Raw genomic sequence first — 26,269 nt, 5'->3', positions numbered from 1 at the left:
CAGTGGCGAGGAGGGGCAGGTTGCCACGAAAACGACCCCTTTCTGCTGCCGGACCGAGGAGGGGGCTTTTAAAAAGACACGAACCGGCCGGCTAACGGGGCGGGGGAAGCTCTCGAGGAGCTCCACTGCCCTCCTTTTGGGGCAGATGCTGCCCTACTCGCAGACCGTGACTGCAGCGCATGGCCCTCTGGCTCTGCCTGCTCGCACGCACGCAGCGGCCGAAACCCGCCACGATTACAGTCCGCTGCCGCTCACGGCTCCACGAGGAGCTCGCGGCGGCTCGCAGCTCACGCATCCCGCGCTTAGCTGTCGAGGGAGCCGCTTCCGGGCTGCTCTCGTCCCCCAAACCAGCCAGCGTCCTCCTACCTGAAGTTTTATACAGGGCTGGGAGGAGCAGGTCTGGCAGACGGTCCCGAAAAGCGGCCCCACGATAAGGAGGCGAGAACAGCTCTAAAGGTAGCTACGGTGCGCGCAATAATCCCGCTGCTGTGCACTGAATAATCCCCTGTCAATAGGCAGGAAATTATGCAAGAACACACAGCGATTTCTTTTTGATCACAGTTTAACGAGGCGTCGCCGGCTTGCGCTCCTTGCTCCCACACTTCATTTTACAAGCCTCTATTTCTGTGCTTTTTGGGCCGCCTCTTTGTTTTTGTGCTGACAAGTGAGATAATTTGGGGGGTTTGGGGGGGGGTTATCATCTCCATGAGAAAACAACCACAATACACTTCATTACGTCCAGGGCCCACCCACCCGCTGGCAAAGAGAAGAAAGCAAAAAGTCTTTCAGGAGCTCTGATTGCTCCATCCGCAGTTGGACTCGTTTCCTCTCCACTGCTTCCAGCTCGTGCTTGCTTTTTTCCACGTGTTTTGCATTGCGCCTCACACGAGGGTTTGGGGCAGGCCAAAAGGAGGAGAGGAAACCAATGAGGGTCGATGAAGCCAACAGCCCTGCACCTAGGAAAGCTCCCGAGATGTTGTCCGAGCTGCCCAGGCCCATTTAGGTGTCAAATGCACAGGCAAGGTTGTTTTACTGTGAATATTTCTTAGCACCATTGAATTAGAGCTTCTTCATCTCGGCAACAGCGTGTGCAGGTCGCCTTGGGAATCGGGAGCCGTGCTGAAGTCCAAGTGTCGGCAAGAGCAGGCAAGGCCAGGAGCTTCTCTCTTCTTCTGCCCATCCCTGGGAAAACCACTGGGGACAAGCGTGTGACAGCACTGTGCTTCGGGGGAGCGTCGGCTGGCCCCGTCCCGCGAGGGCTGAGATCGCGCCACGGGGCAGAGCCGGCTGGGGAAAGGAGAGGAGACAAAGCCAAGCCGGGAAGCCAGCCGACCCTCCCCTCGGCCCAGCGCAGCGAGCGTGCTGCCGGCCGACCGCCCCCAGGAGCCGCCGCAGCCCCGGAGCCCAGGGCGCTCGCGCGTCCCCTCGGCTCCCTTTCGAACGCCGCTGCGCTGCCGGCACTGCGTCCCCGTGTCCCAAATACCAACGGCTCCCGCGAGACCAGACTGCTGCTCTGGCAGCCCGGATGCGTCCGCTGAGGTTAAAACCCGAAACGCCGCGGACGCGTCGCTCCTCCTATTAAGCGAAAGGTCGGCAGCCCGGCGAGCGGCTGTGTCTCCCCTCCGCCCGCACGGTGCACGGCGCTAGCTGCGGTCCCCAGCCACCAGGCCAGGAAGGGGCTCTTCTCATCGAATGGCAAGATCTGCCCGTCACGAAACGCTTGGGCACAGCCAGGTCTGCTTCTCCCGGGAGAAACCAAGGGAAGCGGGATTTAGCTGGCCCAGCTTTCAGCTAGGCTGCAGGGGCGTGAGGAAATCCAGGCTGCCCCCGAATCCCAGGCAGCAGGTACCTGTCTGCACCCACGCAAACAAATGGCCAAAGGAGCCGGGGATGCCAAGCGTACCGGGTGGACTTCAAGGCTTGTAAGGGCAAACAGCTGCCCGGAGGCACAGAAGGGCAGTCCGGGCGAGCTCGGCCCACCGTCCCCTAGCAGCTAGGGCACCAGGCCCATTTACTTCTGGGGTCAGTAGAGACTATCCAGGGAGCTCAGAAGAACCTGGCTATCAACAGCTCTACATCAGCATTAAAACCAATCAAAAAGAGATGGGAAAAGCAAAAGAGAAAAGTTCATCTCACCCCCCCGCTCTGCTTTTGTCAAACCGCAGTTTCTGCGGTTCCCCAGCTCAGGCTGAACGCTGCCAGGAGACGGTGCCCCGCTCCCATCTGCTGATCTGCCAGGTATTGAAAATAATACACTCTACAGGCACCCTTGCGACCTGCTGATTTTCAGATATGGCAGGAAACAGATTCTCTTCATGAGCATCTGATAGTCCCCGAAACAGTTTCTATGGCAACGTGTCCTGGTTACAGTCGGTGATCTCGCTGCTCCAGGGAGACGAGTGACATCCGAACGCGTGGGAAGGCTGGGCTGAGGTTTGGGCCGTGGTTCTGGATGTCCCGTACGTTTTAGCTCTGACTGCACGTGAGAAAAGAAATCCTGAAACTCCTCTCCTCTGCCTTTTCCAGACTCGGAGCATGTCCCGGGCACGGTGAGAGCCTCCGGCCGAGGGCGAAGCAGGTCATTCGCTGCCGCCGCTGGGAGCCCCGGCTGTGCCGAGACGGAGCACAGGACGCTGGTACCGACCCGTATTACCGCTGCCTGGCAGAGGGGCAACGCTTTCAGCCTCCTTTTTGCCACTGTTTCTCTGTGACCGTCTTTCAGCTGGATCCTCGATATCAGCACTTCATAAGAGCAGGGGTTTCCGCAGTGGCACATAAACAGCGGAAAGGAGGAGTCTGAAAACCCCCCAAAGCGGGCTGCAGACCGCGAAGCCGCCTTGGCAATGCAGTGGGTGGGCTGGCTGCCAGCCCCGGTCGCAGCCAAAAAGTTTTGCGAGCACACGAACGACGATGAGCTGATGACGTCGCCGAGCAAAGCCCAGCGGGGCTCCTCGAGGGTGAAGGTGGGGGAAATGCCTGGCGCCGCCTCCCGATTTGGAAACCTGCCGAAGCATCTCCCCTCGCACGGCTCACGGGTGGAGAGGGTGCCCGAGGCTGCACCGTAGGGCCGGGGGAAGGAGGACAGGACAGAGCAGTGGAGGAAAGCCCTGAGGGCACTTGAGGAGGCCGGGCAGGAAGGCGAAGAGGAGGAGGATGGTTTGGTGGTGCCACCAAAAAGCTTACAGTAGGCGCCGAGGACCTGAGGACCTGGGAGGAGGGAGAGGGGTGCGGGGAGGAGTGCTTAGACAAGACTAACCACGAGCAATCGAATGGCCCAAAACGCCGAGCTCAGAGGCACTCTGGGAAAACACAGGTCATTGCATTTTATCGCCTTTGCCAGCTAAAGCGTGCAATAAAAGCGTCCCAAGGTTCAATGCTTGCAAACCAGAGAGGAAGGAGAGAGAAAAGCAGGATGAGATGTAGCCTCAGGCTCCTCTGACCTTCTTTTAAATCGTTATTTGTTAATAAAACAGACCGAGAGAAATACTGTCCCGGCAGGGAAATGGCCAATATTACACTCCTTCGTGAGCACTCCCTCTTAGGTGCTCTCATTTGCTGCAAGGTTATTTCTTTTCCTACCAAGAGAATGACTATCCCACTTCCGCGTCAGTAAAGCCAGCAACCGCAGCCCAGCAGACAGCACTGTGCAGCCCAGTGTCCTCAGGCCGCCCGGTGTGCCGGCCACCGCTGCCGGGAGCGAGCCCCGGGCTCCCTCTTCGCTCCCGTACAGACACTCATCACACGCAACTTCCCTCCCCTCGCACGAGCCACGCTGACGTGAGCCAGAGTGGGGACGTGCCCCGATGGAGCCTGCTGGCCCTGGAGCCTGCAAGCCTCAGGCAGCATCGGCCTGGGAGCACACGCAAAGCACGGGTCTGGCGGCGGCTATCTATCTGGACCAAAACTTATCTGTTTTTGGCATTGTCTGTCTTTTTGGCCTTTGCCTGCACAGCCCACCAATTTATCTGAGCTTCCCATTGCACTTCTTTGAACAACTTTGACAAAAAGTTGTCCTACCAAAAGACGACCGCAGAAGAGCCAAGCAGGCAAAAGAGCAAAGAAGCCTTCACCTCCTTCTCCCTGCGCCCACAATAAAATAAAATACTCAGCGAGAAGGCCAGCTAAGAAGCAAGCAGGTTCGTCTGAAGGCCGGGGGAGAGGAGGCACCACGGACCTGGCGGGGTTGGTTTGCTCGTCGATGGCGTCGACGGCGCTCTCCACGGAGCTCAGCAGCGACTGGGTCTGGTTGGCCGTCTCCTTCAGCAGGAAGCGGGTCACGAACTGGTCCACGTTGCTGCCACTTTCGTACACCTGCGAAGGAAGACAGCGAGCCCCGTGAGCCCCCAAGCCGCCGAGGGGACAGCCACGTGCTTGCGTCCCCACCGCCCCCAAAGGGCCACCTCGGAGTGGCCATGGAGCAGCCTCCCCTTGCCCTCCTCTCCTCCTCCCTGCCCGTCCATGCCCGCGAGGGGCAGGCAGAGCCCACGCACCTGCCCGCCCAGACGGATGCACCAGGGAAAGGGGTGCTCCTGCGGGACCTGCTGCCTCCGCCAGCACGGGGGGCTGGTGACGGCCCCGTCCCCCCAGCCGTGCACATGCAGTCATGGCCATGCCCGCCCAGGCTGTAGACGCTGCAGAGCCCGGCCAAAGCTTGCCGCGTCGCGGGGCTCACATGGGGTTTGAGACTCCGGGGATGACCTAGCTATTCCCAGCAGAGGGTCGGCACTGCACTGGCAGGCGTCAGCGCAGGGTTTTTTAACCAGCCTCCTTCTCCTCATCTCTTCTCTTACATTTCCCTTTCTGATGTGCACGTTAGACATGAAACCCTCTGGGAATGCAGAGGGTCTCATGGGAAGGACTCCAGCACTACGGTTTCTTTATTCCTCAAACATTACAAACCTGCCAGCCCCAACCTGAGCAATGCTCCCACCGGCCGGCCGCCAGAGAAGAGCTGATGGCTGAGAGCGAAGCTTTAAAGGACATCAGACAATAAATGTTGTAACCTCCTTCCCCAAGGGCTGCTGGCACGGAGAAATGCTAACGTTGCTAAAGGGCACCAGTAGCTCCCCTCGGGACCTGGCCATCTTTAGCCCGCCCTGGTTTCCTCGGGAACCCCAAAGCAGGCCTTGTGCAATTGCACACATCTATCCGGATACCCTTTTCCTTCCCTTTAACCTCCTGGGCTGCGTTACGAGCTCTTCCTCTCCTGCACATGCAATAATACAGGTTGCCTTTTTGGAGACCGCCTGAAAAAGCTTTGAATGCAACCACTCCATTCACAGCAGCTCCAGAGCAGAGGGCTACCTCTGGGTGGCTTTCCACCGCTCACACGGACAGCACATGGTCCCGCAGTGTCTGTCAGCACCGGGGCCCAGAAGAGCCTTGTGAAAGCCTTGTGGCCTATGTCCATAACCACCCACTCATCCTGCTCTTGCGGGGACACATGAATCAGAACCAAGACCCAGGAGCTACTGTATTTATAAAGAACTGTGGACTAAAATAAGCGTCTATGTCCACAGGCAGATAGTTTATCTGAACGCATAAAGCAGCAGGGGACCACGCACAAATGCCCAAAATATGCCAACTGGCTGAAGGTTATTACCTGTGGCGTTGCAGGGAGCATACTCAACCCCTGACCAGGAGGTGGGCATGCCTTCGCTTCCCGAGCCAGCGGCTCCCAACAGCCCTCCCTCAGGCCGACAGCCCAGAAGTGCCAATAGATGCTCAAGGGCAGCTACGTTTTTCACTTCTCCTCCTCGGGTTGCTGCTGGCAGAGCAGCGCTCCTGCCTTTGGGGATCCCATCTTTCGTCTCCTCCGCTTGCTTTGCCCTTTATTTTAAGCTGCTCTCGCTTTAATTTGCTGCCCAGCCAGGCCCTGGCAGATGCGCTGGAAGCCGGGATGGCCAAATGGCAGGGCTGTTTGCTCTTGACTAGCTTCCAAGGCATTTTTGTTTAGCAGCAACATTTTCTAATTGAGGCGCGTTGCGGCAGACATCTGTTCCCCAGTTTTGACTCACTCTTCATGAAGAAGCCACCCTCAACCTTTCCAATCCTGCTTAATACTCTTGAATATCTCTCCAGCATGCTATTAGCTGTACTATTCAAAAAGGTCACCAGCACAGTTCCTTGCCAAGGTGCAAATGAGACATGCAACAGAGACTGGGGTCTCTGTCTGTGAAGCACATAGACGCTCCACTATCGATACCTTCGGCATTATGTGTGGGACAGACTTTTAAGGTACATGATGGGAACAAGACCTCTCTAAGCGGGCTCCTGCTGCCATCCCGAGTGTTTCCCAGCAGTCGCGTGGCTCCCCGCATGTTCCCTGGTTAGCTGCATGTCAGCAGCGTGCGGAGGCACAGGAGCTTGGCACAGGAGCGAGGAGACCCACGCACGCACCCAGTGAGCCGAGCGTGCCCGCGCAAGGCAGAGCCGCTTCTCCACGGAGGCTACCAAAGACCAAGACTGAGCCTGCGTCTTCCTGAGTCTCAGTACGGCGTCTTGGACTGTGCTGTCTGGCATTGCTTGGCGAGAGGGGCTGCGGGGAGCAAGGCATGTGAGCACCTCTTTACCAGCCATAAATAAAACAATGTAGAGAGGCAATTTACCTAAAGTTTGCTATCATCTTTAGCGCGACCTTAAATTAAGCTTAAAAAGCTTCAGAAAGTTATTTAGTGTCTTAGTATGTGACAGCACGATCTACCCACCTAAGAAGCCCTTGGCCAGCGTTGCCTCAATGCTATTAAATGTCAAGCTGCCTCTTTATCTCTGCACTCACATGGAAAGACACTTCAGACACAGCCATCTTTCCCTCACCTACTGGTGCTCATTAATTAGAACATGCTGTGCATAAATCAATTTTCCTCCTTCCCATATTACCGTGATGTGGAAAACCAGCGTGGTCAACTCAATATTAAAGTAAAAGGGATTTGATACAATTAACACTGCTCTCACCGAGCCAAAGGCACCTTTAACTCAAGTGCAAAAGGCTGTAGCAATCACCACCTAGTGCACACGGGAGATCACTGGCATATCGTACACTGGAGACCACTAGTATATCTTACATTTACAATGGCTGATGCATGAAATGGGCTTTTGCAAGGGACTGAGGGTTTGCAGAAATCATAGGCTTTGCTATAGTATGCAGGGCTCTTTGATCGTCACTGGTCTGCAACCAATTTGAAGGAGCTGGTTCACATAACTGAACGTGTCAGCGCTGCAAGCTATTTCCCCAGGCGCATATTTGACTTTACAAACACAGGCAAGGCTGGGAAAGCCGGCAAAAAGGAGCAAGGAGCGAGTCAGTGCCTGTAACCTGAGCAGAAGACACAACTTACTATAGTACAGACAGACAGCAAAGAGTAACAGGGACCTGTCTCACCCTGGGGTCCAACACAAGCTGCTTGGGACAGTACCACAGTCCCAGAAGGGGCTGCAAAACGCCCCATCCTCACCTCTGCCATGAGGGCTGCTCATTTGCACTCGAGAGAGCAGTTGAGGGGAAACTTCAAGTTGCCCTAAGCACCTTGCAACGTGTCACAGGCCTTTACCCAAGCAAGCTTTGCACATTTGCAGCTCAGCGTCCCACACGCACTGGCTCAGGGTGCACCCAGCCACCACAGCGGGCTCTGGGGCCGCTGGACCATGCCAGGTCCTGGGCGAGAAGCAGAGCCTACGGACAGGCGGAAACAGGGAACCGGCAGCATCCATCACAGCAGCTCTCGGTGCCCACAGCAGCGTCCTGCAGTCGGGTATGTCCTGAGTAGGAAGGCATCAAATCTGCTGCATCCTTTAAAAACCAGTCATGTAAGACTGCCCTGTGTCCAAGCGCGACCCACAGCGAACCATGCCGACCAACGCTCCTCTGGCGAGGTGCTCTGAGAGCAGAGCTGCTCGACTGGAAGGATTATAGCCCTCAGCAAGGGCAAACAGCTTTCAGGAGAAATTGCTCCCTGCAGGTCCAAACAAGAAAAATCCTAATATTTTGGCTTCAGGATTTTTTTCCTGAAGAGAGAGAAGAAAGCTCTGAATAGTTTGGGACTCAAGACAGGACAGAGACCGACTACAAAGCAGAAATGCCTTCAACAAGAGGCACACTGCTTTCAGCTCCAGAGAAGCACAGAGCTTTTGTGAAGGAAGATGAGCTATTCATGCTCCAAAGAGAGTTCGGTCCTGCCTTGTTCATGTCGCAAGAAGTTTTCGGAGAGGTTTGTCCCCACTGGATTGAATGGGTGCAGGAGCACGCCCTCAGCGGGCGAGTTACATCCCCATATTTCTGCACAACAGAAGCTCACAAGTAAATGCAACCCCTCCCATGACAGTAAACACTTTAAAAAATGTTTTGCCCATACAACTGGTCCACCTAGTGTGCCCAGGACCCTTGTTGCCCCAGCACAGCCCTCCCGTTCTCCTGCCAACGGCACCCAGTAGTATCCTGGCCTTTCTCACCTCCTGTGAGCCACCAGCAGAGGCAGGGCACCAGCCCAACTGGACCGACACCAGCCCAACCAGTCTGGCACTGGCCCAACCAGACCAACACCCAGACTGACACCAGGCCAACTGGACCGACACCAGCCCAACCAGTCTGGCACTGGCCCAACCAGACCAACACCCAGACTGACACCAGGCCAACTGGACCGACACCAGCCCAACCAGTCTGGCACTGGCCCAACCAGACCGACACCCAGACTGACACCAGGCCAACCGGACTGACACCAGGTCAACCGGATCGACACCAGGCCAAGCAGGCCATTGGCCAGACTGCATTTGGCTGAAGTTCACCACTGAAGGCACCTCTTTAAGGTCAGAGCTACAAGATTTTTCAATGAAAGGAAAAGGCTCATCTAAACCCAAGCTCCCCACCATCACTTTTTCTTCTCCTGGTAAAACGCCACGGACCCACCCTGACACACCAGCGCTCACTCCGACCACCTGTGCAGGCAAACCCCAGGCCACGTAGCCCTTTCCCGCGTCCCTCTGGGCAGCACAGACACATGCCTGCGTGCCGGCAGCTCTTGACAGGACCCTCCTACGTGACTCACAAGTTCTTGCTGCCGTGACATGCCAACAAATGCCAACAAGCTTCCTTGACGAGGAGAGCTTGCACAGGCAGTGCCTGGAGGGCAGGACAAATCCCTCCCCAAACTGCCCGTTCCCTACCTGCCCCCCGGCCTCGATAAAAGCCGTTGCACTCACCAGGGACCTCGCTAAGCTCCAGCTCCGAGCAGCAGCTCTAGGAGGGACAAAGCTGGCCCAAAGCGGGAGCCCAGGGGAGGCAACGCTGCAGGGGATCGGCAGGACCGCTGACAGCGTTTACCGCGTGCTGCTGAACACCCGGCCCCAGCGCTACCCTGCGTCGCCAGAGCTCAGGTAGGGGCTTTCCCCTCCTTGATGCTGCAGCTGCCGCGGGGAGGCTTCCGAGCAAGCTCTCCCCTCCGAGGCGCAGAGCGCTGCCGCCGACGGCTGGAGCCGGGACGCCGACAGCGGAGGCCCCGAGGTGCCGCTCCTGAGGATGCATCTGAGCACACCTTTGCCCGGTTTGTGCAATCAATCAAAGCTCCACGCACGCAAATGGGGCTGGGTTTACGGCCAAGAGCTTACCGAGGGTCTACTGCCATGGCAATCAGAGCGGCTCCGGGGTAGCAAGACGACCGGGTGGGCCTTTAGTTGCTATTTTGAATCACAAAAGATTAGTGCACTAAAGGAAAACGCTTTTGCAATCACAAAACTGGTCGCATGGCTAATTTCTCACCTCCGATTCGATCGGCGAGTACAAACTTCCGGATGGCTCCTTGAGCATACACCCAGCTAGTGCCTCTTTTAATAAAGTCTCTCCAGCAGAAACCCCCCTAATCTTAGCCACAGGTCTCTTGTGCATGCACACACCGTTTAAAGGGCCTGCAGAGAAAGCCTTTCCTCTGGTCATGCTCTAACCAGACCCCCAACCAGCCCCCCCGACCTGAATCGAGGTTAAAAAGCCTTACTCTGGAAGGTGAAAGGGTTAATTTTATTCATGGGGTCTTTCCCATCCACTCTGCTTCAGGCTAAGAGTGTTGAACTCATTGCAGACCTTTGCTTTGATGAACAAGAGATACAGATGAGAGATTTATCAGAAAATCCCAGATCTGAGGAAACCGCAGAGAGACAGCGAGGCTGCCAAGAGGGGACGGGGAGTCAGCGCAGCCAAGTCAGACAGCCACGTCGCTACGATAACAGCGTCATCCCCGAACAAAGAAATCCAGCCACCAACTTACGGCTTTGCCATCGGCCTGCTCCTGACTCTGGCACTTCAGGTAATTTTTTGAGGCAGCCCCGTATGCTTTGCACGTCTCAGTCTCCCAGGCTCACCAAGTGATTTGAGACCACAATGCCATTCCTAAATTGTTCCGGTACTTGGATTAAAAGGCAGTGGGAGCGATTTTACTGCTGGGCAGCGTCACTCTTGAAGCAGCTGGAAAGGCTCAGCAGAAGCCAACTTCTTCCTCCAAATCCCCCCTCGCCATCTGCAAGTGTGGAGGGCTGACGGATTCCCCAGAGGAAACCAGCATCCTCAGAGAGGCCAGCGCGGAAAATGACCTCTTGATTTTATAACCTGGAGAGGGCAAAAAGCTGGGACCTCCTTCCCTTACGCACATGGGGCTTCATGAGAACCAACCATTTGGCCCTAATAAGAGCAGTTCAGCAAAATTATGCTATGCAACGTGCCAAAAAATTCCTGCTACCTGTGTTGCTGCCCTTCCTTGTTGCTGAGAAAAAGAGCTGACATCCTCACACGGACCTTCAGCTGAGACAAAAAACGTACCAGAGCTTGTCCTGAAAAAGGACAGAGACAGACCTGCGCTCAGGAGGTTGTGCGTTCACAACCGGCTGCTCAGGGAGCCAAATGCCCCTGCTCCGTCCCCTCCAGCCCCTTCTGACCAACACCGCGTGCCCACGCAGCCGAACGCTCCAGCATTTCCAAGCCCAAGTGTGTCAAATGGCAGCGGGGGGCAGAACCATGAACAGGAGCCTGGCCCCTCCGCGGGGCTCGCCGGACCCCCTCTCAGCCGGAGGAGGCTTTTCGAGGCAGGCCCACGGTCAGAGCTACCTGTTACACCCGAGTCGCTTATCCGAGCGGAGTCAGCCCAAAGCCAAGGCACACGATGGCGTGCCCAAATTTTACAGCTCTCTCAAAGTCTTCCAGTTCCAGGGCTCTGAAGTCACCTCCTCCACCAGGAGGTGTTACCCGGGGCCTACAGGAGACTGAACAAGCAGAAGACTTGCACAACTTTTTTGGATGTCCAGAATCTTCCTGTTCTCCCTGCAAGGCTTCAGATCGAGACTAGCTCTCTTCTCGCAGCAATGCCACCAGCCCTGCCTGCTTGAGCGTTAAATGCCTCCTCCTTCCACCCAGAGGGCCCGGGTCTCCCCTTCGCCACAGCTGCCATATGCCTAGGGGTGGCACATGATGGGGTGATGATCACCGGATGGTACGGCTGAAGAAAATCACCATGCAATGCCCATACTAATTATCTATCTCCTGCAGCACCCGATCCGTCCCTCGCTGTGGAGTAACAAGAAGTATAAACGAAAAGAGGGGGACAAGCGCCTCCCCAGAAGGTCACTGGGGGGCTGACGGCACAGCCGGCGACCACAGCAGCTGCAGCCTGGCTTTCCCGTCTGAGGCGGTCAGCGGCTGTCCTGTCAGTTAAAGCACATCATCGGCACAGGAACCCCATTAACGCTTAATAGAGTAAGGAGGCGGCTAGCGCGATACGAGCCGAACACTGGTAACCCTGTCAGGCGAGTAAAGCCTGCTGCCTTTAACGTCAGCCGGCGGCAGCGAGGGGTGTGCTTCACGTCGGGCAAGGCAAATGAAACGGGCGTCTCGGCTGAGCAGCGTGCGTGCCGCACGGCTCCCCGGCTCCGCACCGAGTGCGTAGCGGAGGCACCCCGAGCTCCGTGTTACACACACGCACACACCCCCAACACCTCACCTCTACTTCTAGAAAGCCCGTACTTGAACCAAGAAGCACCTATTTGGGGTTACACGGCTTGTGGGAGCAGGGGCAGGGGGAGGGACCGGCAGGAGAGCAGACACCTATACGCTGCTCCGCTGTTTCGCCATAGCAGGGACGCAGTCTAAAACGCCTGGTCCCAAGACACCAGTAAAACGAAGGTGAGACCAACCCCAACGTGCTCAGCGGCCAGGCTGCGATTGCAGCTGGTCCAGACAAGGCAGAAGCATTGGGACCCTCCTCGGGTTCAGGGGGTGCCGAGATGCCTCTGGTAGCATAGACAGGACCTCGCTGTGTTTGGAGCCTTTCTGCAGACAAGCCACGTCGCAGCTGGAGCCAGAGGCTAAAGCACAGTTTGGCATCAGCCCTTGTCTGGAGCATAAGAGCGTGCTTTCCGGAGCGCTCAGGAGACCACCACGCTGCAGGCAAGGTGCTCCTTGACAGCTAGAAATTGTAGGGATGCAACCAAGGCAAGAATGAGGTCACTAGTCCACTAAAATGCAAAGAAACGCAAGAGAGAAAGACTTTCAGCTGTGCCGAGCTTGGCAGCATGGAATTTGGTTCAGAAGAATGTTCCTGCCCCTTTTCCCTTCTGTCAGTGTTCAAACAGAGAAACTATTCCCAGCTCTCTTGGTCCATCAGAGAAATCTGGAAAGACAGCTCCTTAAGGTGAAGTGAAATAATCCAACGAGACAAGAAAAAGTCTCATGATTTTTAGAGCACCGATATCACCATCACCTGTGAACCCCACAGTGGCCAGCGGGACGCTGTGGCTTTATGAAGGAAAACGGGACCCGTCTCTGACCGGCTGTACTACAGCTAATGAATGACAAGACAGCACAGACCCCTTTAAACACTTTGCACCCCTCTGACGCAAGCGGAGCAGTCACTCCCTCTGAAAAACTTCATTTCAAACATGAAACATTAAAGGACAACAGGGCAGGAGGAAGCCACGCACAGAAATGCTCTTCTCCAGGGCACCAGAGAGCAGCAAGGGTCGAGGGCCTGGCATGGTCCAGAGCCTGAGGGGCTCCACTACCACCATCTTAAGCACAGCCAAGTCAGAGAGGAGGACAGACCACCACAGCGTTACAGAGAACAAAGATTAGAAGAGACCTGTCAGAAAGCCAGGGACGAGAGGGACAGGGACCTTCCTTGCCAGGGATCAGTTAAGCTTAAAAATGAGCTACCACTTCTGAGTTATCTGCATCCTCCCCAGACTGATGACAATGTTTGAAAACAAGGTCAGCCAGCTTAGCAAAACACATCTGAATTCTGGTTATTAATACTGAAATTCATAAGTCCCTGGAATCGAGCGCAGCCCATGTGAATGCAGGCGGCTACAATGATAGCAATCTTCCATATGAATGAGCCCAGAAAAACAAACACAACGGAAAAATCTGCTCTGCCGCAGCACGAGCAGTGCGTATATCCTCACCACAGCTGATGGAGACCATCTCCGCCTTGTCTGGAGGGAAGGCTCGTCTTGAAGAACCAAAGATAAATGTCTTTGTTGCACTCCCCTTTGGGATTTTCCCATATTTTATTAGAGGAGCAGAACAGCAGGTGCCTTGCCATGAAACCAAACACTTACTGCATTTTCTTGCCTGCTATCGAGAGGGTTGCTGCTGTGCTTTGCATGCCAATCCTTACTTCTGGGACACCAGTGCCACCAGCCAGTGTCCTTCCTGCACCTATGCAACCCACCTCTGGCTCTGGAGATGGGCAGAGGTGGCTGCCACCAAGGACTTCTTCTAAAGAGGGACTGTAAGGAGCGCGTGGGGAAGGGGAGCCAGTTCCCCATCTCTCTTTCCACGACATGTACCCAAAGATGGATCGGCAACGCGAGGGAACAGGCTGTTCAGGATGTGCTAACACAGCATTTGGCAAAGCACTGCAGCAGGCTCGCTCTGTGGGAGGCGCGGACACCGCCGCTACACAAATAAATAACAATAGAGTCAAGGAAGTGATGTGAAAAGATTTGCTGAGTATTTGGATTGGGGAAAAAAATTGAAGGCATTCACAAATATTCTGGAATAGCTGGACGACCCCTTTTCTCCCTATTCAGGTGCTCACAAGTTACAATATACAAAATAATATGTATTTTTTCCAAGCACCTCATCATACACACACACACAAATATACATACAAGTCGATACACACAGTGTATTAAATTCACTTTCAAGGTAACTTGCCCTTTATCTTCCCCTACTGACAAGCTTTGCAATGAACTCCAGATTGGACCAAACCCGCCCCTTTACCCAGGCAATTATTTTATCACTTAATACATCCTCCCCTCTTCACACCCTTGCTAAGGAGGATGTTATTAAACTGATAAATCTCTTTGGCAAAGACACATAATTGCGTTTGGGATCTGCAACAATTTTTTAAGCTGTTTCCTCCCTCTGACTGCTGCTCTCCTGCCCAGGCTGCACCGAACACACGCAGCTGCACGCAAACGGGAGCTTGTGCATAACGAAGGAGCACATATATTAATCAGGCATTCAAATAGACTTTGCTATAATTACAGATAGGGTTTGATTAAATCACCGGCAGCCCCCCTCCTCTGCTGATAAGTGTGCTGCATCTGATTGCCGCTTCTGTGTCTCCCAAGGGGCCTCCAGGGAGGAGCCGAGCGGGGCAAGAAGGCAGATACGTCCCTCCTGGTGGACTTCATGTAGGCATCTGTGTCTCGAGGAAGTAGGGCCTTCCCCAGTTAGCAGAACAAGAGTTTTCAGTTCAGCGAGCGTCAGACACGTCGTCAGAGCAGCGACAAGCTAAACCACGGCTTTCCTCGGCAGAAGTTAAACGCTGAGCTGGGCCCTTGACGCCTGTGAGATGCCAGGAGCACCGGGGAGGTGGGACGAGGAAAGGGCTGGACGCATCCTTTCAACGAAGCACCCCAGAAGCCAACGGACATCGTTTTGGCGGGCACTGAAATTCCCCACCATGGAAACCACGCAGCAGGACAGCACTGCTGTGGGCTCAGATGAGGAAAGAACTGCATCTGGCACAGAGAAGAACCGCAGGGACGCAGCAGCCCCATGTCCTCCTTGCCCAGGAGAGCCTCAAACTTATACGTGGGTGCTGGAGGTTGGACCCGCTGTGAGAGGCTGCACCAAGCAAGTCTCCCTTTCCTACCTGCTCCCGGTGTTGCTGCTAATTGGAAAGATCAGCAGCAACTGCCTGGCGCTTCATGGCTCATCTGGAGGAGCTACCGCAGCAAGATCACCATCATACTCGCGTGTGCCCAGACTCATCCCCATAAGAGCGTCCGGGAGGCAGTTACCAGCTGCGCCCCTTGGGAAAGCACGAGGGCAGGGGCAGCCGGCGAGCTCTAGCCTGAACCAAACCCAGTGCCAGGGAGGCAAAGCCTCTCTCCATGAAGAAATCAGCATCTTTTCTGAGACTGACTGGTACCTCAGCCACTGAAAGGTCCCCATCAGGGCTGTCACTGAACCTAAGAGCCTTGATGTAAATCCAGGTCTTTCACACTGATGCCAATAAACTAGTCTCCTGGGCTTCCATTTATAAAGAGTGGTAGAAAACCAAAAACAGGGATGGGAGGGTTAAAGGAAAAAAAGGTTGGGAAAGGATTTCAGGTGCTCCTCTGCAGAGCCTGGCGCTGGTGCCAGCAATTGCACCGCTCCACTGCAGTGTGCCAAAGCCACCCCAGGCTGGCAGGGCAGCCACCTCCCTGAGAAAGGGGACGACTCGCTGGGTCTCTCCCCAGGCCACTTCTCACTTGCTTGGACCCGATGTGCCGTGGCAAAGCAGCTCCATCCCATTGCTACAGGAGCAGGGATGTGAGTCGCTTGGGAGTATGGAAGAAGGAGATTGGGTGGGATGAGAACCCCCCCTGAAATCCATAGAGAGCTTCATAACACTGAATTTGCTAGGATTCTCTCAGTTTGCTTTTCCTTCCCTTTCTTTTCCTGAAGCTGATGGATGACACTTTTCTCTGCACGCGCCAAAGAGCTGGAGCAAGCGGGAGGGCCCAGCTGCCTCCTTCGCCCTGATACCTGCATCCACTGCGGGGAGGGCAAGCCCAGGAGAAAGGCTCCTTCTCACCTCACATCTTTATACCGCTGGCAGGTTTCCACAGAGCCCTGCTCAAGCTACTCAGCGCCTGCAAAGTTCAGTCCCAACACGGCTCCTCTTCTCAGCACCCAACCTCCGACCCGCTTCCCGGCTGCTGCTCCGTGCACTAATCCACTGCAAAGGCACAGGTCTCTGCTGAGGATTAGGCTGAAGAGCAGTTCCCCGTTAATGTTCTTCCCCAGTGAGATCTGCAGTGCTGCTGCATTGTCCTATTCTCTGATATTCACCTGTATCACTTACCAAATTCCCCGTGCTTCCTCAAAGCGCACGGCTGATTTTATACCCTTTTTGTGCTGTTTATCCCTTATCTGTTTCCTTTCTGGAGGTAAGAACGCATCACTGCTTTTACATTTCAGTGCGTATATCAAAAAAGTGAATAACATGCTGCTATTTTCCTCCTGTTTTCCTCTGTTCTCCAAAACTCTATGTTCTATCTCCTATGAACACCATGAAACAAATTCCTAATCAATCCTTCTCATGTGGTGTGCTTACAGGTCGGCAGCCCTAGCACGTGAGACTGCTCCTTTCCAAATATAGCTTGTATTTATCAAACACAGGCTACACTAAGCAGTGTCTATCAAGCAGACTGACACAGGGTGCTAGGTAAAGGCCAAAAGTGTATGAATATTTAAAGGTTTGGATTTTATTACCTTACTGTAGCCTATAATTTACATTCAGCTTAGGGGGAAATCATACAGGTGATTTGCACATTAATTTAAATCAGCTTAAATCCCTAAATCAAGACTGTCTGGAAAAAGGAATTCTAGGTGCAAAGCTATCTAAGTCAGTGCAAAAGAAAGGCAACATGTCCTTAATGACTTTTAGGTGTCACCTTTCACAGATAGTGTTATTTATTCCGTGGTCTCGGAAGCCAAATTTGGGCACTGCTCCAAATACAAGTGCCTGGCCACTTGGCCTTTCTGGCTAGCCCTTTGGAAGACACAAATCTCTTAGCGGCTCTGTCCCTAACAGTGACCGTTACGCCCCAGACATCACTGTGTCACCACTGCGGCTGTCGTACTGTCCTGGAATTAAACCTGGTTTTGACACTAATGGCATCTTTCTGCATTTGAAGTGACAACTCACACATCCTGACCTTGGATGACTTGAACTCCCACATCTCCTCTTTGTTGATGCTCTGCTCTTCTCTACTCTGGGACATCAGATGAACTTCGTTGCTTAATGAAGAAGTAGAAAAGTAATATGCGATTCTTATTGAGACATAAATCATCTCACTTGCAGTGTTTCCCTCAGGTTTTGCTCTTCTGGAAAGCTCATCTCAATTCTCTTCTATAACTCCCCATTTCTATCTGGTGGTTAAAAATAACTCAAAATCCCCAGTTTACAACACCCCAGAGCTGAAACACTGCAGGCCCATCACTTCCCTGAGCATGATGACTCGCTCCCCCACAGGACAGGCAGAGGCAAGAAATTAAAGCGGTTTTGTAGGGCTTGACCACCAGCCGTAGGCACAGAGAGCCCCTTGGAGTTAGCAGACACAAGAGTGCTCCAGCTCAGGGAGCCCAAAGTTATTTTGTCTGATACTCCCAAGAGTCACTGGCAGCAGATGGCACAAAGCTGCAACAGCACTGAGAAGTCATGGAGGTACCACCATGAGCAGCAGAAGTCGTAGCAGGTATCATCAGTGGCCACATGACCCTTCCAGGTGGCCTGTGTCCCACCAGCAGCACCACCATTCCCCCCCATGCTGATACCTGCAAGGCTCCCATGTTACCTGATTCTGTCGCAGAGGGAGCAGGTAGCAATTAAAGGCAAATAATAATTGCAATATCTGGAGTGCAAAGCAGTCATGCAGTTCAGAGACTGCCCAATCACCCCAGCAGAGCACTTCCTGTGGTCCTAGTCTGGCCACCAGGGTTGGCCTACGCGAGCACAGGTTAAGATCATGCGACATTTGAGTCCTACAGAAACCATTCCTGAAACAACTCCATCAACCTCTCTCCAAGCCATCTCCACTACAAAACCCAATCTTATCCTCTTATTAATGACTTACTCCACCAGTTTCCTTTTTCTCCTCCCCAGGTGTAACAATTTTGGAGAGAAACAGAACCTTCTCACTGACTTCACCACGAGCAAGAACTTGCAAATACATGAAGCAGCACAGACCTGCAGGAGGTCTCATGGCCTGAACTCACCACGGGTCCAGCAATGAGGGAGTCGAAACAGGATAAAATCAGTCAGTTGCTAGACTCGCACTGATCTGGAGGTGACGGGTCACCCAGTGCCACCACAAGAGCTTCACAAGAGCTGCAGATCAAGCCCTGAGGTTTTCAGCAGGTCTACGGATGCAGGCAAGCTGTTAAGTTAGGTTTAAAATGAACGGGCTTAAAAAGGAAATGCTTAAAGCTGATGTGTAACAGCTGATTGGAGAGTTACTAAAATCTTGGTGCGCTGAAAGGCATTTCAGGATTATTTTCTTGAACTGTATTTTCAAAAACCTGAGCAATTTTAAAGCTCCAGTTACTGTTGCTGCCTGTAAGGTAAATGTCTAACCTGAACGCCAGCCCTAGCCCAGCAAGGATTAAATCCTTGTAGGTTAATAAGGTGAGTTAATACATGCTCCAGACCACCCTCTAACCAGGGCGAGCACTGCGGGCAGAGGCCACAGAGAAGGAGGTGCCCCAGTGAGAGTGCGCTAAGCGGGTGCTCTTTCCATTTTATCTTCTCCACAGCTCACTGTTTTCCAGCAAATGCAACTGGAGTAACAGCAGGGGGAGAAAACGTGTGCTGAGAGAGGAGGTCGGGGTGACAGACAGTCCGTGGGGATCACCTCCAGCAGCAGGATCACCCTTTTGAAGGCACCAGCAGACCTGGGTGCTGCGTCCATCCTTCATTTATGTGTCTGTCTACCGAGGTTTATCTAAAGTCCATCGTATCTTATCACTGTGCTACGGGGCAAAATACCCGGGCTCATGGGGAAGGGAGGGCAAAAGCAGCCAAAGCAGAACCATCGGTAGGGCGTATTCCTTCGTCAGTGCTCAGCGAAAGGTGTCCCCTGAGATGTGATGCTTTTTGGCAGCCTGATGAGGTGGAGATGCCTCCTTTTGGACCGCCCTAAGATGGGGAAACGAAGCTCTGGAACAAGAGCCGCATGCACCGAAATGCCACAATAAGAGCTCCTCACACAGTCACTAGCACGGATCAAGATTATTCCTTCAAAACTGCGTTTTTCCTCCCAAAGGACAATTCATCGCTTCCAATGACACCTCAGTGCTTTCCTGTGTTTTTTTAATGTCACCACAAATAAAAACAAGAGTCCCAGATGCGTCTGAGTCCAGTAGCTCTGAAACGAAAATAAGTGATATTTTTCCCCCCACTTAACCAGTCTGGTCATTTGCCAGCCCAGTGGTGACATTTGCAGTCAGGAGCAGGGTCTGAATGCGTGTGCTCAGACAATTTTCAGTAATCTCTCAGGCCCACCTCTAGCAAATGTCTTATTTTGTGTTGCAAAAACAAGTCATTAAAGAGACTAGCTCCAAAAGAATTCTTCCCATGGTCTTATTAAAATGTTTGCCAGCCTGTCCTAGGGAGATTTAATGAGGTTTCTTCTGATTAATTCCACCCTGAACAGTTATTTCCTCCTTGTTTTTCTTAAGAAGTTAAAATATTTATGGAGATAATATAATAATTGCTGCTCAATGAAGCCACTTTGTGACAGAAGATCTTGGAGGGGTGTATCTCAAAAGCCAACTAGTTCATCCAACTAGTTCATCAGTTCAAGACTAGAAAGACTTTGGCATTACAAATACTACACCCTGCTGCAGAATATTTTGCTATCAAGCCTTGTTTGATCATGCTAATTAGCAAAAAATCTATGTTTGTATTAGTGGAACGAATTTGAAAGGCAAAAAGCTTACAGGAGATGCCGAGTCCTACTTCAGTTTATCGTGTTTGTGCCAACGTATTTGCTTTGATTAGCAGAGTCAGGATTACACTAAGTCTTTTTACAATTATTCAGCTGGGGAAGAAAGGATGAATGAAATGGCAAAAGGCCTTTGGACTTTCTTGTCCAAAGACGCAGCTGCCCCCGAGCGCTGTGGAGTAACGCAGTCCTGCTAGGTAACTCCCCAAGGTGCATACGGCAGCAAAATGGGGACAGAAGTGCAACGCTGGCTCCAGGACAGCCAGCACGCTTTCGGCAAAGGCACCAAACAGGCAAATGGTATTGGGGCACGAGGGTGAAAGCACAAACTGAGCAGCCAGAGAGACAGCAGTGGGCAGAAATATGCATCTCTGCCATTGATCTATGGCATCTACATTGATCATACATTGATCATAGATTGATCTATGGCATCTACACCATCACCAACGTATGTCCAAGTTCTCCCTAACTGTCACGTGCAGTTGGCAGTCCTCAGGCACAGCATGGGGAGCCTGGGAGCTCCTCTCCTTCCCCAGTGCTGACAGACCCACAACCGCCTGTACTGTTTCAGCTCCATGCATTAGTCATCTACGCATTTACCAGGAAATAGGTAGAATCTGATTATTTCTAATTACAAAAGAAATGGAAATGCGGATGTGATCTCAGATCTGAGAAGTCTCACACAGATGCCATTTATAGAAACCAGCTGGATCAAGGTCAAGTAAGAGCAAAGTGTTGACCCATGGCGGAGATGGCAAAGGCTCCTGGTCCTTCCCTGGCACGTGGCACCCAGATCACCTCCTCGCTGACCACACGCTCTCACATGCAAGCCTTCTCTTGCACAGGAAAGCGTAGAGTGTGGATGCAAGTGCTGTTGCCTGTGCAAATGTGTAGATATGTGCATCTACGGTGAGGAGCAAACGTAAAAGCCTCGCTGAAAGTGTGGCCTCAAGATTTTTGCAGAGGACGGTCCTCAGGTGAAATTCATAAAATGTCACAGTCTGATAAACTGTAGCGTAAGTCAGAGACATTGAAAAATGAGAGAAGAAATGAGTGGGAATAGGAAAATTTGGTTTAGCTACCAGTAAATGGGAAAACATTGCCTAGCACTGGGTTCTCTGGTGAGCCCTCTGCTGCCTCATTACCAGCCCTAGGCCCATGATGGCTGTGCTCTGACACCAACCATGCAGACACCTCCACCCTCCCTCTCCTCCCTCCCTGATGCAGACTAATTTCATGGTCTGAGAGCTACTAGATAAAGTTTTCTTCAACGAGTCCTGCATGAGTCAAGTATTGGCTTAACCAGCTGCAGTCCAAATCAGAATAAAAGGTAGAGTCAAGACCTCTGTAATGAGGAAATCCCGAGGTGTGAAACAGTCCACCCGTGTGGAACGACCTGCTGTTACCGCCGAGCTGCCGCGACCCCGGCACAGCAGCGCCCAAAGCGTTTCCCTGCTGCGGTACAGAAAAATGACCGGGTCCTCCAGCCTTCCCCCTAAAGTCTGCCCAGACCGCCGCAGCACAGACCCGGGGGAACAAACTGTGTGGCTGCTGCCTCACGTAACAAGACCAAAACCAAAGGGCGCTCACAGCGGGAGACAAAATCCGCAGCTTTTTTGCTGGTTTTCCCTTCCTCTGCTCCAAGACGGCCCTGTGGCCAGCAATGCCCACTCCCGTGTAATGCCCCAGAGCTATGGCCCAAATCTCACCCCGCTCGCCCACACTGCAGGCTAGAGCCAGTTTGTTTAGGAAATCCCAGGCTACCTCTGCGCACTGCAACCCGGTTTTGTAAAGCTCAGCTGCCTCTCACATCAAGGACCCCAAAAGTCCCCCTTACCAAAGCCTGCTGCATTTCAGGTTGTCCCTATCCCAGCTTTGGGCACAATTCCCACCCTCCAGAGAAAACCCTCGTAGGACAAGGAAGGACGTCCCCATCCTAAAGCCCAGTGAGTCTTTGTACCATCAGCCTGACGCTGGCGGGGATTTTGCAGGCCTGACAGAGCTCAGCTTGGAGGCACCAAAATCCCAAGGCGAGGGGGAGCAGAGCGGGGAACCGCTCACCGCTCTGCCACGCACAGCGGCGCACGCGTCCAGGGCTCGGGCTGCTCAAAGCCCCAACACAGCTCAGCCACCTTTCAGTTCCCTTCTGCACCAAGCACCCTCCCAAAATCTAACACGTACAGGCCTTGTTTCTTTTCTCAGCCACGTTTTCTAGTCCCTTCTGAGCCTAACCCCTTAAAGTGCATTTTCTCAACAGCTTAAAATTCTGGCACAGATAAATGAAAACACCCTTGAGACGTGTTATGAATATTACGCTCAAAGAGCAGTGACAGGCTGTAGTTGCTGCAGGCATTTCCTTCCCTGAAAAAGCTGGAAAATTAGCATCTGTAGATACTTTTAGAAATATCTACTGAAGGACCAATAACCTTTGTGTTTCGTTCTCCTTCTGAGCTGAGGTCTGACACAACTCTGTAACTGCATGTGCTGTGCATCAGTGGGAAGCCAGTTCCCCTGCCTTATGGTACTTTCGGTTTAATAAATCTCATTTGGGTTAAGTAGCCTCACAGGATACTGGTCTCAGTTCAACCGAGTGAACAGATTTGATTTGAATCTAATCACTAATCTCAAGGTACCTGCTTGTTCATAAAGTTGTAAATCATCTGTGGCCGTTCTAGCCAGCAACTACAGGAGTGTTTCAACATCCATTAAAAACCTGGTTATTTAGAAGTGTTTGCAAACCAAATGAGCCAGGCCCAAAATTCAGAAGGCACTTAAAAGGAAAACCTTGCAAAATGTTTTGTACTGAAATCAAGCCTGGGATTTGGGCTCCTCGCTCAGAGGCTCTGAGCACTAGGACTTGCCAACAGCGGAGTTGAGACTTCCTCATCAGAAACTGCACACTGATGCCTAAAACTGGGCTCTTATAACCATATTCCTGTCGGTATTAAATGACTGAAAAAGTAGATTTTCAGTGTTGTTGAGCATCTCAAAGCTTCCTTGCTGGTATTTTTAAAGGTCACTATTTAGCTAGTTAAGACTACAGGATGTAAAATATAAATGATGATGCCACCACCCACAGACTCGGAGAGCCCTCCCAGCTACACCTTAGTACCTTCGCTTTGTCTTGCAGAATTACAGATTGACCAACACCACTTTCCAGCACTGACTTTTTGAGAGAATGGCCAAACTGGCTGACATGTGCTGAGCCCAGGGACTTTGATGGCTTCTCCAATTTTTAGTCACTTAAACCACAGCTGAAGCACGCCCACAGAGCAATGGCACTGAATTGATGAGGTTTTTCAAATGGAAACCAAAGCCAATTCTGTTTCGCCCACTCTTTTTCTCCAGTTAAAAAAAAAACAACAAAAAAACACAAAACCACCACCAACAAAACCCATTCACGGCCATGAAAAACCTCTGTCAAACCTCATCCCAGAATGACTGAAAGGTTGTCTTCCACCCACTCACCACTTTAAAAATTAGGTATATTGTAAAAATGTAACCTCAGAGTGACTGATTTAAATTCTTTGCTCATAATTGCCTGTTTTCTTCCAAGAGATTTTTTTTTATAATTAGAATAACACTCAGACCTTCCTCTCACTCCTTCCCCCCAACTCTTAAATCCCTTCAAAAGGAGAGGCCCAAAACTGATTGCCTGGCACATAATCAGTAGAAGAAACCTGAAGAGAACAGGCACTTAAATATTTGATAAATGAAAGCATTAACATATGAAAGACCCTCAGCCTTCCCGAAACGGTTCCAAAAAGAAATAGATGAGACACCTGTTCATATTAAAATAAAAAAAAGACAGTTTGGCATTTCTTTTAAAAATCTTCTGCTATAAATTCCTCCTTTTATAAATCCCATCAAGTTTTGTTGTTCATGACTTATTTCAAAGGGCCTGGGTGTGGGAAGGAAGAACGGCGAAGTTTCTCCCATCAGCAACGTTGCCATGTCCCCGAGCAGGGCTGGAGAGGGCAGGGGACATCCCGCGAGCCCAGGGCGAGCTTGGTGTCTGGCGTGGACCCAGCGCCCCGGGGCACCACCGGCTCTTCGCAGAGCCCCACGGGAGCCCAGCGGAGGGGCTGCCACCCCAAGTCTGTCCCCTGACACCGGACTCGCTGGCACGCACGTCCTGAGCAGCACTGATGCTTCCCAGAGGTGTTGGCCAACGCGTGCACGTGCTATGCAATGCACACCCTAAGGTCACCTATGGATCAAGAGGCATGTATTATTTTTAAGCCCTGTTCATTTATCTAGCACAGAACAGACCTAGAAAACTGAGGGTGGCCTCCTACTTCTGTAAGTCCACTCTATAATTAACATTTCCCTTCACACAAGGTCCTCATTAGCTCTATTTATTACCCACAAGGCAGTAAATTAACACATATTTTATTTCAATTTTCTAAGGAAAGTACAAATTGTCTTCCAAACTGCACCTCCTCAAAAGACCCTACAGAAAAAAAGACGTGGGATGTACAGGCTGGTCAATGGCTGACGGACCTCCATCTGCTGTTTTTGCCACCCGTTTACCTGTTTGGCTCATGCTCTGCCTTTCCTTCAGGCAGTTCAATGAAACCCCTGAGTGTCTGCCTGACTGTTTGTGAGGACAGGATCAGCTAGACAGCTTTCCTTCGTCATACAGCCCATCCAACCCTGGGAGCGACAGCCTCGCCATGGGACAGGGAAGGCACCATCCTACGGGAGGTCTCAGAGCAGGAGCTTGCGGCTCTCCCGCAAGGCTCCCCCAGAGAAGATGCTCTTTCTTGTCACAGCAAGAGGGGGGACACACTGCATTCTGCAGCAACAGAGAGTCAGAAGAGCAGGGAATAAACACTTTCACCTAGAAATAACATGGAAGAGAGACCTTCTTGAGACTCATCTCCTCGTCAGCCCTGCTGCTGCTCCCCAGCAGTCCGGCAGCCCAGCTGATTCGCAGTGCGGCTCTGCAGGGCTGGCAAGGAAATCCTGCTGGGTGCTGCTGCATGGAGAATTGATTTTCTCTTCTGGAGTCTGAACAGGAAAGTTGGGGAAACTTCAGTTCATGCAGAACTGAAATAGCACTTCTCCTTTAATTTCTGGTGAAATATTTCTCAAAATTCTTCCCAGAAAGGAGTTGCAGAAATATTTTCTTGACAGGCCAAACAAATGTGCTTTGTTTCCTTTTAGTTCATTCTTGAAAAATAGTCACATAATCCTTCCAGGAATCTGTATCATTTTTCTGCTATAAAAATTGATATTGAAATTGTTTGGCACTTCTGACCAGAAATGCTTCATTCAGATTATAAGCAAAGATGACTCAGCCTCTACTAAGCGACCCTCCCATTACCAATCCTCTCTTTCTTCAGCTGAAACCACTCACCAGATTTCCCCCAGCTTCAAAAGACACAGGTTTCATCCTGAGAGCTACTTCACACTGTCCAAAGACACTTCTTGAATGACTGCAGACGACTGCATTGCACAGCACTTGAATGACAGACTCTGCCATGCCCATGTGTCCTCCTCCCACTCACTTAGATCTGGTGGCAGCCTCCCAGTTTGCAGGAGACAAAAATTTGGCCACGACAAGGAAAAGAGATGCTGCATGTGGCTAAAATAAGCTCTGTGTCCCGCATGGGCAAAAATGAGTACTCTGGTATTTCACTGTTTGCAAACGTGAGTTATGGGCCAACTGCGAGACCCAGCGCTGTACAGAAGGCTGGCAGCCATGCCTGAAGGATGCAAGGAAATGAAGCATCAGTGAGGAAAGCAAAGCTGAACCCATGCTGAAGCCACCACGAACTTCCCAAACACTGGAAAACAACCCTCAGAGGCCTTCACCTTGGGTGCTCGTCCAGCCTGCTTTCATACGCTGCTGATATATATGCAATATTTCTCCCCTGCTCTTGCAGTCACTGCCTGCCGTTGCCTCAGCTCAGGGGTTTTATGCACAGGGATGAAGGTTGATGTTAATGAGCACAGTTGTTGCTGCTGAGCTTTGTCTGCAGTTAGAGCCTGCCTCTTGCTCCTGCTTAGCTTTCTAGAACGGCCCAATAATTTAAGCCAAGAAAAGTTGCATGGGTGGCTGGAGGCTACTTAGGATTTTAATTTGGGCCAAGAACACAAGACATAGTAGAAGCCCTGTTGTAGTTATCAGTGCATCCTATTGCATAAGGGTAGATTTTGTTTCCTTTCATTGCTGGGCCATGATTTACATGGAAAATGAAAGCAGGATTTGGCTAATTTACAACACTGGAGAAACCACACTGTTTAGGAAGTTAGAAAACACACAGAATGAAATCCTTTACTG

General features: G+C 52.1%; 1 protein-coding gene across 1 annotated transcript in view; it reads right to left on the bottom strand.

Annotated features, from left to right (window-relative positions):
- The window catches only part of NECAB2 (N-terminal EF-hand calcium binding protein 2), a 123,638-nt gene that overhangs the window by 3,556 nt on the left and 93,813 nt on the right, over nucleotides 1-26,269 (bottom strand). The window contains exon 6 of the mRNA XM_067302913.1: nucleotides 4,175-4,311. Within this exon, the coding sequence (XP_067159014.1) occupies nucleotides 4,175-4,311 (137 nt within the window). The remainder of the gene's footprint in view (nucleotides 1-4,174; nucleotides 4,312-26,269) is intronic.

The sequence above is a fragment of the Apteryx mantelli genome, chromosome 10, assembly GCF_036417845.1.
Source record: "Apteryx mantelli isolate bAptMan1 chromosome 10, bAptMan1.hap1, whole genome shotgun sequence".
In the NCBI taxonomy this organism is placed as follows: Eukaryota; Metazoa; Chordata; class Aves; order Apterygiformes; family Apterygidae; genus Apteryx; species Apteryx mantelli.
The sequence above is the reverse complement of the archived record's forward strand: the minus strand, read 5'-3'. Positions and strand labels throughout refer to the sequence as shown.